Here is a 15,578-nt window from a genome sequence, read left to right on the forward strand (position 1 = left end):
ACTGAATCAAGCCTCTTCCATACCTTAAAGCTCCATCCAGTCTAAAGGCAGATGTCCATGTGTAGTGTGATTATAGATCAGCTCTAGCTTCTATATTAATACTGTGAAAGTATCAAAGCCTCAGTCCACAGAGAAATGCACACAGCCTGTATTCAGAAACCTTAAAACCAGCCGTCAGGACTTCCTGAACTTTATGATGTCACAACAAAACAGTCACCGCTCTCAGCCATGTCCGGCCCACCTGGACCCACCATCCAACCTTGCAGGATTTGGTTGCCCTTTGAGTGTTTTACCTGAAATCTGCTATACTTTTTTTGATCACACAGAAAACAGTCAGCCAATCAGATGAGGACCTAAGAGCCTCCTCTACTCTGATTGGCTCGCCGACCTGTTGTTACTAGAGCTCCAGAGATGTATATATCTCAAATATATCTTCTTATGGATCAACACTTATTGAAAACACAGGAGAAGAAGAAAATATGGAACTTTTTAAGTTAAAGTAGATAAGTTTTTCCTCCTCTCCTCTTCTTTCCTCTTGAAAAATGCAACGTTGACAATTACGGTTCTTGCTTGTCACTTTATTTAAGTGGGAATTAAAAAAAATGCTCAGGCTTCTACTTGTCTGTTAAGTGCAAATTTAAATGCAAATAGTTGCAAAGAGGGAAGTAGTCTCAGCATTATCAGCGTTAAGCAATGAGCAGTCACACAGAGTATTCAAATTACACTCCACACTCACATATTTCCCTCTACAACAGCAGCTTTTATTCTAAGCTTCTGATAATACCCTGTCTATGAATGTATGGAGGAGCCACAACAATAACACACTCACAGAAATGATAATACATTATTAAGAGGGTTGTTTACACATTCATTCACGCCCGCACACTCAAGATGTAACACCGGATGAGGGAACCATGCAACACAAGACCACCTATTTCCCAACACACTGCCAAAGCCTGAGCACCGTGTTGAACCTCTATCATTTAATTTCCCATCTTGTCAAATACCTATCCCGCCTTCCCACACATTCCACCGTTTGTTCCCTTGCATGCACAGCTCCTCCACCTCTGTGCAGCCCTGCTACTATCTTATCATGCTCAAGGTCTCACAGAAGCCTGGCTTCAGCCCAGAGTCTTGAACAGGGGGCACAACTTGGCAGACAAGGACTGCGGTATGTTTGGCAGTGTTTTTCCAGGCCTTTGTACACAGAATGATTAAAAAGGAGCCAGGAGTGCATTTGCTGCTCTGTTCAAGAGGCGATATCTGCGAAGGTTTACAACGAGATGAGCTCCACAGGATTGAAGCCAGGCAGACAGCAAGATGGAAGGAGAGATAAGAGACAGACATAAGGAGTATATGATGATAGAGGGAAATTATGCCTGATGTTGTCTGACTACAAGGAAAACTATCCATATTAAATGATAATAATTACACAATAATAACACTGAAGCTGCCCACAGTCCGGGAAACTTCAAGTATCTTACAGCAGCACATCTGCAACTACACGGTTATGTGGACGAAAAATGCAGACAGCACAAACCAAAAGGAGAGAAAATTAAATATTTATGAGAAGCACATTTAGCTCTTTCAAAACAACAACAAAACAAAAAAAAATCAATTCACTAATAAGCCACTTACCAGCCACAGAAGTCAGGAGAATAGTCAGGCAGAACCCAAATTTAGCCAGTGATTTCATCGTGATTCTGCCTCCAGCCATGACAGTGTACATCGACTTTGCTCTGGTAGTTGGAGCTCCTCCGTGTCTTCTTGTATTTGTTCGTCCTCTTTGCTTTATTATTATTATTTTATTTTTTTCTCCTTCAGCTTCCACTCGTTGTTTTCACCCCTTTTTTTCCTCACGTCAGCTCAATAACTTGAACTGCTCTCTCAGGCATGGAACAACACATCGAGAATTGATGCGAAATAAAAAAAGGCGCTGTTGTGTTTGGGTCCGGGGTGCTGGGGGTTGGTTGGTGGTGGTGGTGGTGGGTAGGGGGTCGGCTGAAGTGGTTTAATAACTAACATTAACTGCCGACAAAAGTTAAAGTTAGTCCTGCTGTCGGCTCCAGCAGAGAACGAGAAGATGCACCGAGCAGCTAACTTGTTTTACGGATCTGCCATTTACAACTAGCCAGCGACCAACGTCCATAACTGCTAGCTAACATGCTAGCTGCCTAGGGGCGACTGTCTGGTGCTACAAAACTTAGGCAAACAGGTTAAATGTCGCTAAAATAACCAATGCACAACTAATTCGACTATATACAAACAATTCCCATTTGTACAATTTCAAAAAAACGTCCTCTCGTTCGACACTACATGCAGGAATTTAGCTTATAGATCTTAGCCAATTAGCTCGGTTATGTTGCAAGCAGACTGCTATCGACGCTAACAGCCGCTAGCCTAAAAAGCTAGCTTAGTTAGTTTTTCACGTCCCATCATATTTTCACGATGTTCGTTACGGGGGGAAAAAAAAAAAAAATTCACAAGTAAACCGCGCCTACAACGAGCTTCCCTGGCTTCTGAGAGACGGAGATCATTACTCCGGTGCAGGCAGACGACGAGGGGGAGGAGGAGGAGAAGATGGGTTTCTCTTCGTCTGATCCTCGGCAGCGTTTGGCACTGACGGTTTGGAGCTCCGCTGGGCAGCCAGACAGGCAGTCAGACAGACAGGCAGGGCGGCTGGGAACGCCTCGTTTGCAGGCTTGTCTGGACCGCTCGTCTCCGGTATCAGGTTGCTGTGGGTTGGTGTTGGGGGTGGAGGACAGTCCTGCTCGGCCGGGAGGGGAGCCGCAGCGCCGCGGTGCCGCAGACTATGGATACAACACCCAGGAAAAATATGCTGCGTTCAGGCTCTCACTGTAAGTTTTAAATTCGTTATTATCATATTATATCCTACTCTATTCTATTCTATTCTGTTCTATTCTATTCTATTGTATTCTATTCAGTATTATTATTGTTATTATTATTAGTGATAGTAGTGGTAGTAATAACCTTATTTTAACGATTCATGCTTAAAAATAAACACTTAAAACTCACAAAATCTACAATGTTTCACTAAATTTCCGATTGCAGTTAAACGCATCACAATATAATCAGCTACTGGTGCTACTTTGCTGCCTCTGTGTGTTCTTATAACGTTATAACAGGCTTAGATCCTACAGCACAGGCTGTGTTATAGAGGAGCATTCCTGCAGTGTATTGGACTGTATGGTTAAAAACAATAATTATTCCAGTAGGTGGCAATGTTAGTGTGTCTACAACAAAACTGTGCGGTTTGTTGTTATATAACCTTAAAACAGCATTCAGTGCTGCTTAAATACTTTATGCGCCTTGTTTTCGTGCAACCATGAATGCACTGATTTTTACCTAAATCACCTTTGATATTTTTAACACTATCTGTTATGGAAACACACAGTGATCCAGAATATAGGAAATACAACAAAGTGGACACTATAAAGTCACTGTTAAGTGTGTCACAGCCACATTTTAAAAACAATGCAGTCATGCCATATGCTGTAGCCTTCAAGTGTGATGGATGAAGTAGTTTACGGTGCTGTCCCACGGAGCTTTATTACACTGAGGAAGAGGGGCGTGACAGTTGCGCGAGGACCTCCGCTGACGGGACGGAGCAGAGCAGGCACTGGATGTTGCTCTCCGGGTGCTGTTGACCAGAGAAATCATCGACCCCAGCAGAATGATGTTTCCTCTGACCGGGCTGATATAAAGTTAAAGAGACGCGTAATGGCTGGATAAAAACCGCGTCATTGTGCATTTACGCACGTCGCCCAGCCTGGAGCCAAGGATTTCAGCCTTCGCAGCGCCGCTTGGGACAGCCCATCATACTCTGTTCCTCTAAATACCTGGCTGTCTGATGACAGGTGGGCTACACCATGGCTTCTGCTCCACCTGAGGCGAGGAAGTTCACGCGGGGGCTCAACAAACCGGGCACCGCCGCAGAGCTGAGGCAAAGCGTCTCCGAGGCTGTCAGGACATCCGTGTTGATGGTAAGGGAAAGAGCTCATCTGATACGCACTCACACTGCATCCTGATTAATATATGATATTATTTTTAGTGGCTTCCATTAGGAGGTCAGAGGTCAGGGTCAGCTACAGAGCAGCAGCTAGATTTGCTTCAAAATTTGAGGCCTTGCTCAAGGGCAGTGTGTTTTATAGTTAAAAGTTGCACCAGTCACTCATGAATATGTGCATATTCTCTGTTGTGTGACTCTGCTGGGTGTGTATTGTTACAACTTTCTCAAAAGGGGGTTGCCAGGTAACTGAAATATACACCACCAACTCTAAAGGGACACACACACAAACACAAATGCATGCACACTTGTGTCATCGGAGCCTGTCAGGTTGGCCTTGCAACCAGATAGGCTCGACAGAAACAGCTGATCAATGGCTGAGGTAAAAATGACCAGAGCTGTTCCCTCATAAGTTATTACTGTGGCTCAGTTGATCTTCTGTGAGAGCTCGTCCTTAGAGACTCGTCCACAGCGCTGATGGGAATGACCCAGTGGCTGTGTCTTGTTACATAACGGTGATCAATACGCCACTTTTCTGCAACTAATGGCTTTTAATGCCAATTATGGCTGCTGATCTTGTCATGAAGTAATCCTACGGTACAGTTTAGTCTCAGTTAAAACCAGACCTGAGAACTGAGGCTTGTTTTCATACAACAGAAATACAGTAGATGCATTTTCCCACCTCAGCTTGTTGAGCTGTTGAAAACAAGAAGAAAACGAACATGCAGCAACTTGGCTCATGTGGTTTCAGCTTCAGCTCCTCTCTATGAAGAGGTGAATGGCAGTACATTAGTTACTGTTTGTGTAAGGAAAAATGTGCGTACTCTCTTTTCCAAATTTAAAATGACAAATTATTTGACTTCTTGTCTGTGTTAACGTACAGCCTTTCCACTCTTGGTCAGTGTTAATTAATGAGCTTTAAAGGTGTTGATAACTGGATTTTGTTACTTCTGGATATAGCCACACTAGCTGCTTACTCCCAGTCTTTATGCTAAGCTAAGCTAATTGGCTACTGACTGTATAGTTATATTAGTCCTTATAGGCAAGTCTCGCCACTGGCAGCCATCTTGGCGATACCCTTTGGTAGTTATTTTGGGGGTTACAAGACCAGGCCTCTGTTTAAATGAATCAACAGTCAAACCTGATAAAAAAAAACACCTAAAAGGTTTGTGACATTGCTCCAAATTAAGGTTTAAATCATTTCACTTTATGCTTCTACTGTGCAAGGTTTAACAAGAACAACTGTCGTAAAAACCTCAACTGTGTGATGGCGTCAGTGCAACAGCTCCATGGACTTGAGATCGGCTGTTATAAAGCAGATGATTGGCTGTTTCAGGGGAGGGGCGGGGCATGTGTCATACAACCGAGATCTTTGACTTGGTTTTTCAGATCAACACAAGTGCTATCGATCGATCTCATGTTTAAGGTTCGACTCCAAAACCACTAAAACAACATTTCCCAAAATGCAACAAACAGCATATTTGGTCAGACTCTCGCTGCCTGGTTAATGCCCACATCTGTCAAACGGCTCCGGTTTAGGTCTCCAAGCCCAGGCTCCAATAAGTCTCCGAGCTCAGGCTGATATAGATGACATCACCATGACAACATCGGGGTTATTTTCTCAGACTTGTCAAAGTTCCCGCAGAGCCATAGACGACATTATATAACTGTTTTCTCAGTAGTAATCCCCACGATGAGTAAACCGACTTTTAATGTGTGAACTTGGTGGAGTCCTTTAACTGCTGAGTTTCATTCAGTTCAGGGTGAATTGGCAGAAATTAGTATTTTAAGTGAATCAAAACTACATTACAATAACTATTTATTTCGTATCTTAAAGGTGAATCAGAGGTGAATGCATTTCAGCCTAATTATGGTACATCAAAGAAAAATGTGCTTCTCCTGTGACTCTATTTTTGACTGTGTACTCTGGTGCAGCTGTTTCCCCCTGCCCATTTGATATGGTGCTGACATGCTGGTATGGTGAAAGCAAATATATACTGTATAGTATATTGGGGATCAAAGAATTTCCTCAACAAGTCAAATCACACCCAGCAAGAAGCAGTTTGGCTGGTGGTGCAATGTTAAACTGAAATCATACAAAAACAAAGCAAATAAACCAAAATGCTGCAGGAATGAAGAAGCAGGAAGTAAATACCATGCATGCGATTCTGGGTAATCCATCATGTAGTCTTGATCTTCATCTCTACACATGACAATTATGTCATAGTAGCCTATTAATTCTGTCTTAGTCCACAGTGTGTGGATTGGCATAATGGATGTCAGATCAGATCTCTTGGCCGTGTTTAATAATGGATGAGATGATGGTAAGTGTCCTGGCTATTTTTAAACGTGCCCTCTTTCTCCTCTCTAACTTGATGTCACACTAAGTACCCGGGGGGAACATCAATTATGAATACCTGCATATGTGATAAATCAGCTTGATTCAAGTGGAGCTCAGGGACGGAGTTGGAGGCTGGTGTGACTGGATCTCAGCTGTATCTTAGTAAACAGTAGAGCAGTGAAGACAGCCCCTGCTATTTTAATAATCACTTCCAACTGCTGGAAATGCTTGCTTGGATTTTTTTTTTTTTACCTGTTTGTGCTATCTCCTGCCTTCCTTCATGCACATGCACACGTATGCTTTACAAAATGCATCCAAACACTCAAATCCTGTCTTTGTCTTTTTATGTTTTGGCTTCTTTACCAACTCTTTTTTTACCAAATCTTTCATTCTTGCTTCGAGACTCTACTCCTGCACATTATTTCCCTCTGAAATAGAGACCCAGGCCTTTGGGCTAACCTCGTAATATGCATATAAGACCTTAATACCACCTCCCATTTGTAGTGGTTCAAACTGTGGAACTTCACTTAAGAGTGAATTCCACTCGGGGAGGATTTGGTCTGATTAGACCATAAAAAAACCTGGCGGAGATAATCTGCAGATTTGCACATGCTTTAGCACTGCTGACCTATATCTGTGTCATGATACGGGAGCTGTGATGGAGCGGGGCGTTTGGTTTGTGTTTGTGGTTGAGCTCAGAGTCAGTGTGGCTGATAGCTGAGGCTGGAGCTGCGCTGGCCATGTGGTTTCCATTTCTTTGTTTAGGCTACCCCATGATCCGTGTTGTCACCGCCGTTACACCCGCGGCCAGTCTGGCATGTGTGTGTTTGTGTGTGTAGACTGTCATCCGTCGGCCTGTCTTTCAAGAATGACAGAAAACAGCATCACTATAATACAAAATTCCTACTCTGACATGATTTTGACAGGATGCCAGTTTCCAATAAATCCACCAAGCAGAGCTGTCATCATTCTTTACAGCCTGCAGGCTCACAAATGAAGAAGTCTGCTCTTGTTTGAGTGGAACGTCATTTTGATTGGATGGTTGCCGCGTGCAGTTTTTTTTTTTGTTTCTTCTACTTGGCCCACAGTGTTGATTCAAGCGAGTGTGTATGGGACGTTTCAGCTTGTTGCAACATCTGCAGTGTTTTTAGGTTTCTTTGTTGTTTATTGGAGAAATGTGCCTTAGGTTCAGCAGACAACAACATTACACAGTGGTAAGTAAGTAGTAAGTTTAGTAGACTGTTTCATAAACATAAAGATCCCGTATTGTATGAAGGTAGATTCCCATTATAAAGCAGGTCTAGGTTCTATATTAATACTATGAAAGTAAAAGAAAATAAAAAGGCAAAAACAGCAGGTTAGGAGATTAAAACAAAGTTCACATAAAAAGTTCACTAGCCCACATGTGAATATGTGTTTACTTGTGTGTGCAAGGCATAACTGCACGAGTAAAAATAGTGTCTATGGAATAGAGCAGTAATTCAAAAAGGTCAAAGTTCAAGGTCACTGTGTCCTCACAAAACACATTCTGGCCATAACTCACACATTCATGCACTGATCTAATTTTAGTGCTCAGGAAGGGGTTATTGTGACCGTATTTCCTGTACCTTGGCTCATTGGTGGAGGGATACAATCACAAGGTAGTAATTCTAGTCTTTAAAGTTATTGTGCTTTTTAGGACTGCTATCCAGTAATTCACTGTTGCACTTGAATAAATTTAGGAGGCGCAGGAGCTGAAATATCCAGAATTTTAGAGACTAAAAGGGTCCAGCTGCAAAACCAATGGTACCTGCATTTCCCATAATGCAACGCATGGCATATTTTGTCATCTACACCATTCAAACTCTGCTCTTGCAGTTTGTAACGCAGCCTTTCTGTTACAAAATTGCCCCCTAAAGCTGGAATAACCCTGATGACATCACCCCGTCACTATGACATCATCAGGGTTATTTCCTCCAGAGCCACAGAAGACATTATACTTTCCCACAGCAGAGAAGAACCGTCCGTGATGATTTAACGGACTTTTAAGTGTTAAACTCTTGTGCCATTCATTTGAAATGGTTCTGCGTCTTTAATATAACCACAATTAACAAAACAGTTGCTGTTTGAAGCGGCAGTGCAGCCAGCTCTGCATGAAAAAAATGGGCAGTGACCATGAAATTTCCTCCCAATTGACCCAATTGACACAATTGCTCATCCAGTTCTCTGCTGCATGTGTAAAAAAAAAATAGCCTTTAGACTTTAGTGTGGAAAACATTCACAGGCTTTTTTATCCTGGCTGCGTTAGAACGCATCCATGTGAAAGTTAGGCAGAGTTAGGTAGAAGCAGAGCACATTAACCAGCGGCCTAGTTAGAAAATAGTATAAACCAAAGCAGCAGCAGCGTGCTAGTTTTTCACTTCACTGGTGAGTTAGCCGAGGACAGTATTGAACACAGCCACAAACCTGGTGCCTGGGCAGAGATCTCTCTTTTAATCAGTGTGCACAAGGATCCTGCTCCAGTCTGCCAGGATACCTGCAGGCCTTTCATGAGCTACTCAATACTTCAACCACATGAGTGTAACCCAGATTCTCCACCAACGTTCATTATTGTTAGCCTGAATTAAGGTCCCTAATGAAAGTATTGGCACATTTGCTCGAGACGAGGACGAAAGAATTGCACCATATATGGTAAAAGCTCAGTGAGAGCAGGATCTCCACCTCTCAGTGAGACTTGGAAAGAAATCCTTGAAGAAGAATATGACTCATCTTCCTGCAGGGCACATAAATGTACATATATTAAACAAAAATGATCCAAAATATATCCAAATTTAGATCAAATAGCACATACGAATTAAAGCAGAGAATGCTTCCTGGTGGAGGAATATTAACGGTGCTGCTGCATGTTCCTGCTCGTTAGCCGTTAGTCGTGTTGTTCCAATGAATTGGAAAAATCCAAAATACACCTGTCACGGCAGGTGGTTGAAAAAAAAAAAGTCATGTTGCATTTAAAATCAGAGAAAATCTGAATTTCCAAGAGGAAAATCTAGTAATTTAGGAGTAATTTGAAGCCACACTGGCAGGTTGACACTCTGAGCTAACACATTAAATATCTCCACAAATACTTGATGAATTGTTTTTATGATCAAATAACTGCAAAACTAACGACATATCAGCCTCAGCTATACTCTGTGCTTACTGCTAATTAGCAAATGAGCTAAATGCTAATAAGCAGAGCCTTACAAAGCTGCAGTCCTGTAGTCTATCCTCACTCAAACATAACTGGAGTGATTTAAAAGGTGGCCTACTTCTTATCTTAACTTAGAAAATCCATTAAAAAGAATCATTTAAAAAGAAAATTGCGCTGACTCTGAAATCAAATAAAAAGCATTTTTCTTGATAATTCTGCTCATAACCACAATATAAAATATCTCTCTTTCACATCTCTGATCTACTAATGAGAAATGTGGTTTCTGTCTATGTAACGTATTTTATTTTAGACTGTTCAGACAAAAATAAAACCTCTCAGTTTTTCCACGGCCCCTTACATCAAACCACTTCAGTGAAACCCGGCCGCCGAGCTGCGCGTTGAATCGCTGCTCTGCTTTAAATGCTATCTGGGTTACATTTTTGTCAAAGCTTTCATGTGATTACGTGTTTCTAGCCTTTTGTCCAGGCTTGCCGCTTGCTTGGCAATCGTTTCTGTTTGCACTGATTAATGTTGAAGTGGTTCCTAAAATTTATTAGAAAAGATGAGGTAAGAACCATCGTCTGGCTTCTTTTCCTGTGAGTCATCAGGCCTCAGTGTTGTTGCAGTGTGAGGAGCGGCCTGTGGGAGGCAGCAGTGATGCACGTCTCTTACCTCGGCACTTTCCCCTGTGTCTGACAGGAACTGAGGAGAAATCTCCATCCTGTAAGAATCTCAACATCCACACAGAGACTTGTCCTATTTTAGATCTGTGGAGAAGATCTGTGTGTGTGTGTTTGTGCTGCAGCAACATTTAGTTGTTGCTTGGCACTCTCACATTCATTAGTCCCGAAAATAAGAATTTCATTGAATCATTCACCCTGTAAATCTGTGGTTTGAGGTATTTGGCTGAGGAGATGAGAAAAGCAGTGATTTATATTGAGCATGAGTGGTGGCTGTCCACCAAATATATCCCTCATTCACGTCTTTACCTATTCTGAAATAACAGCCGTTGCCAGGAAACCAACCGTGAACTCTCATATTTAATTGTTGTTGTCATTTTTCAGAATAAAAGACTGTGTATAAAAGTTCACTACAATGAGAAGAAAAGTCCACTGGCTGCCAATGCACAAGCACATCAAGTTTATAGAGTCCATTTATGATCAAGGAAGGATGAACTTCACTGTTCTGATTTAAAGATGAGCATCTGAGAAGAGCATTAGCTGAGTGAGGGTGATTTTATCTTTCCCACTGCGTTCTGCGCCCTGTTTTTACGCCAGCACATGGAAACAACTGATAAATGTGTTTTTGTGGATTCTGATAAAATAATTTTGGGGGTTTGGTGAGTGACGTCTCTCCGGTTTGCAGATTTCTGTGTGAAAAGGTTGTTGGGTGCATTGTGGGGTGCAGTTTGGATTTCATTAAGTTAATGCATCCTCTGAGGACGAGCCCTAATGTAATGGACAAAGGAGAACGCTGCTGAGGCTTTTTGAATGATCCTGAAAATACTGCAATGAAACAAGCTTGTTAACAGCCTAAAAGGGGAACTGCCCTCCACCTGAACACAGTAGTATAATGTCTTCTGGATAAAAAAAGGAAATTTGAAGGGGATAAATTTGCTGGAAACATTTGGGATAATGTAAGAACACAACTCAAAAAGATATATAACACAGGTTTAGTCATTTTTAATGTAGAAAACGATTCATATTAAACCTTTAAATGTCCAAATACTCTTCAACTTTATACTTTTGCTTCTTGTCAATAAGACTCTACTTCTTCTTCCTCATTTAGCTTCTACATACACGAGGCAGTAAGGTGAGCGTGTCAGCGGCTGATGAAATATTTACACCAGCTACTTGAGAGAAGCTGAAGAAAATCCAGGGAATTGTTTGTATGCATTTAAATTAGCCTTACATGAAAAGCCCGTATCCTTCTGCTAACAGCCTCGCTGCTGCAGAGGGGATGTGTGGAGACGGTGACATTAATTAGATGATTTGCAAGAGGGTTGTCACGTTCGTCCTGGTTGTCCTATGACGCATCAGGCCTGACGGGTCCGACCAACGAAGAGTTAACGGCAGCGGGGGTCAAGAGATGTTAAAATATTTCTTTTTTTCGTCTGTGAATGACATCAGACAGATGACTGCATCGCTTGTAATATCACTGTGAGTAGGAGAAAGAGGAAGGAGGGAGAGAGTAAAACATTGTCTGCAGCAGCCGGGTTGTGTGCGAGTGGGTGACTCAGTGTGTGTGTGTGTGTGTGTCTTTGTGGCTAACAGTATGCCTTTACTGTTGACAAAGCATGCAAGAGTCAGAGACATGACTGGGCTGTGAGAGCGAGAGGCTGCTGGGAGAGAGAGGGAGAAAGTGAGCGAGGAGAGAAGAAGTGAAAGTGACAGGCATGAATGAGTGAAAACAAGGCTGAGAAAAGAGAGAGAGAGAGAGAGAGAGAGAGAGAGAGAGCGGTGTAGTGGAGGCAGGAGGAGAGAGCATCCTCATCGCCCAGCAGAAGGAAGGAGGAAGGAAGAGGAGTCAACGCCCTGCTGCGAGTGAATGAGCAGCTCAGCTCCTCTGCTCAGTGCACTCATCCCTCATCCCTCCATTCCCCGCTGAGCCGCACACAGGAGGATACGACTCAGCGCTTCAGCTGAGATCTGCTTTCGAAGATAGCGCTTGTGACTGGGAATCCTCCTTGGATACGGAAAACACAGGGAAACCTCAGCACACCTGTGAGAGGAGGAGGAGGAGGAGGAGGAGGTCAAGGTTTAGAGATCAAGCCGGGGCTGGAGCTGAAATTAAAGTGTTCAGAAACAAGGCTCCAACAGTGAGATCTTTTTTTGTCCTGCATGGTGGCTGCGAGCGTCCGGTGGCACCATGGGATGCACCACCAGCGTGGTTCTGTTGGAGGGGCTGCGCTCCATCCTTGAGAGGAACTGTGGCTACATCAAGGGGACGGTGGAGCTGGGGTCTGTGGAGGAGGAGGAGGAAACTCTGAGTCTGAGGGGATCTCAACTCTGGATTCCCACCACTGCTCTGGTAAAGCCCACTCCCACTTAAATTTCCACTATTTTGCAATCAGGTGTGTTTTTAAACTCCAGACTTTTCTTTTGCAGTTGTTAACCAGCATGTTAAGCACACATAATTACAGCTCAAAATTACTTTAAATTGCTAAATAAATATATTTCAGTCTCCATAGGACGAGGAGGATTCAGCCCCAGAAACATAACACCATGAAGAGCATTTGGTAGAATGAACTGTTTCTGTGTGACTGAATTTGACTTAAATTGGCTTTAAATAATAATTTGATGGATGATTCCATTTGCTGAAATTTCAGTAACTTCTTTTCCCCGTATATCATAGTATGTCTTTTGTGAAAGTGGAAACTGAAAAAAGATGAATAATTTACAGAAACTCGTCGGATTAAACATGACTTACTGTGCACATCAGCAGGATTTTGGCTAATAATCTTCCTAATAGACTCCCCTGAGGAACTACACGTAGAAGTTGAGGGTATGTTTCAGTGCCCCCCAATCACACAATTACTGGTGAAGCACATCAAAAGCTTCACATTTGGCTGCAAGCAAATATAAAATAAGGTTCAGGATTGTGCGGGTTTGCTTTTACTGAATCTTTCAGATTCTTTCTTTCCTAAAGCCGTGTTGTCTGACACTAGGATTTATGCACCGCTACATAAAGCTGCTTCCCAACAGTTAGCTCCATTAGCCAGCAACCTGCCCTTTGTTAAGCCAAACAGATTTAATGGACAATCAATACCGAGCGGGTTAAGGAGGATTTCTGCTGCACGCTGAGTCAAGGACATTCACTATGAACCATTATCACTTTTGGATGCTGTGTTTCCTTTGCAACCATTAAGCTGCGGTTGTCCTCTCATAACCTCTCTCAACAATTACGTCTGCAGTTGCAGAGGAATATATTTCCCCATGAAAATCCTAATTATAGTGATTTCTAAGCTGGAAAACGGAGGAAGCGTCCAGGACTGAGCCTCGCTCTCACAACCAGCAGATTCTGACATCATGCTGGAAAACATGTTATCTTATGATGGTCTTTTGATCTCTTCTGCGAGCCACGGTCTTACTGCTTTAAATATTAAAGGCAGGGCAGGGAGTGCATCATGTGTTATATCTACACCTAGTTCCTGTTTAATCCCATTCAGGATCTTTGTGCACTGGAGCCGACGCTGCTGCACAGTCTTTGAGCTGAGCTCTCAGCACCTCTGAGCGCTCTGACATCATCGAGACTTCGGAAACTCCCCTCTCCTGTATCATATTTAACTTGTCCCATATGTTTTTCCATGTACTACCTGGAGGAAAAGTGATCTAATGTCGACCATCAGCCAGACTCCTGATCTCCTCTTTGATTAAAGGACATTCTGCGTTTTCAGTTTGTGTGACAGACGATGGCTTGTGACGGAGAAGCAGGCTTTGGGTCTGGGGGCTAACTTGCATGTGATAACTTTGTGTGTGTGTGTGTGTGTGTGTGCGTGTGTGTGTGTGTGTGTGTGTGTGGAGGGGGATCAGGCTGCAGGAGGAGTTTGACAGGCAACACCCTGACACTTTCCCTCTCCGGGGCGCCTGTTGCAACGGTCTGCTCCCAAACATTACGTCAACCGGCCCTTATGCAATTCTCCACAGACTTCTGTGATGCTCTACATTTTTATATATATATATATATCTGTGTGTGTGTGTGTGTGTGTGTGTGCGCCTCTCGGGAAGGGTGTGGAAGGCTCACATGTCCTAATGGGTCCAAGCTGTGTAAAAACACAGCTTGGACCCATTAAAACTCCTCATCCCTCTCTCTCTCTCTCTCTGACAACTTTTTTTTTTTTTTACGTCAAATTCTTACGCAGACAAACTAATTTGCACTCCCGTCATACACACATCCACAAACACAAAGTCCCGCATCCTCGTGTTGCTGCTGGCATGTTACCAACCATCGCTCCAGGAAGCGTGATGGCGTGAGAGCGCTCCAGAGATGTGGGTGAATGAAGCAGGATGACCTCAGAGCAGCCAGGTTGTCTGACAAGAGGCTGATTATCATGCTGAGCTGGTGACGCTGTCGCTGAGGCCTCCGCAGGACGATGGGGACACAGTACAGTCAGCGCTCCAGCAGAGGCTGAGGCCAAGTCAGAAACCTGCAGGATTTACTTTCAATACTTTGGCCCAAAATATCCTTCACAAGACACGTTCAGTTTCCTCCTTTTCTTCTTCTTCAAGTTCATAAGGCTGCTAAAGGAAGTGTTAACCCACCAGCTCTAGCATCAGAATCCAATTGTTTTATAGCAAAACAATATTTACAACCATAAATCTTGCCTCCACCAGGGATGAATATAAGTCAGCAGAGGCAGGGATATATAGATCGGAGGGTGGGAACCCGAGGCAAATTGCCCCCAGGGTGTGAGAATAAAAATCAGTCAATTAAAAGCCAGGTTTCTATAATTGCTGGAGTGTTGGACATGAACAAATAAAGGCTGGCTCCATTTACAGGCTTTGGAAAAACAAGATGTTCATGCCAGTGAAACATAATTTACGTTTCTACCACTTTAGTAGTAGCACATGTGGCCCTCATCCTCTTCCGTAGAAACGACATGAGAGTTAGTGAGAATGAAAACATGGAACTGGCAGAAACACTGGAAGTCGTTGGCGTCCCTGGAGGCAGCTGATGACAGTAATCATCAGTGGCTGCCTTTCATATTTGTATTAGTAACTGTATTTTATCACGACGGTCATTCCTGTGGCTCCGTCCGTCTCACCTCGTCTCGTAGATGTCGTGCCGGATCAAGTGGAACGCTCTTATTTTAAAGCCTCTGCAGCCGTTTCCTGTCTCGTTTCTCTGAGCGGTACATTGCAGCGACTCCCTTTTGAAGAGAGTACTGTTAAAACAAGTTATGCAAATTACCCATGGTGCCTCACACATCAGAGAAGGCTGCAGTACAAAAAAAAAAGTGAAACTCTCTCACACACACACACACACACACACACACGCCTTGCCTGCCTTTGTGCTATACATTTCGCCGCGAGCAGTGATGC

General features: G+C 43.2%; 2 protein-coding genes across 2 annotated transcripts in view; one reads left to right on the forward strand and one right to left on the reverse strand.

The window, feature by feature from the left end:
- The window catches only part of bmpr2b (bone morphogenetic protein receptor, type II b (serine/threonine kinase)), a 32,920-nt gene extending 30,172 nt beyond the window's left edge, over positions 1–2,748 (reverse strand). The window contains exon 1 of the mRNA XM_023429796.2: positions 1,639–2,748. Within this exon, the coding sequence (XP_023285564.1) occupies positions 1,639–1,729 (91 nt within the window). The 5' untranslated portion in view covers positions 1,730–2,748. The remainder of the gene's footprint in view (positions 1–1,638) is intronic.
- An 874-nt stretch (positions 2,749–3,622) lies between these two features.
- Positions 3,623–15,578, forward strand: part of LOC111672371 (dedicator of cytokinesis protein 9-like) — a 48,369-nt gene continuing 36,413 nt past the window's right edge. The window contains exon 1 of the mRNA XM_087180291.1: positions 3,623–4,004. Within this exon, the coding sequence (XP_087036417.1) occupies positions 3,891–4,004 (114 nt within the window). The 5' untranslated portion in view covers positions 3,623–3,890. The remainder of the gene's footprint in view (positions 4,005–15,578) is intronic.

Source organism: Seriola lalandi, unplaced genomic scaffold, assembly GCF_002814215.2.
Source record: "Seriola lalandi dorsalis isolate HSWRI2012SDOR001 ecotype SW California unplaced genomic scaffold, Sedor1 jcf7180002054899, whole genome shotgun sequence".
NCBI lineage: Eukaryota > Metazoa > Chordata > Actinopteri > Carangiformes > Carangidae > Seriola > Seriola lalandi.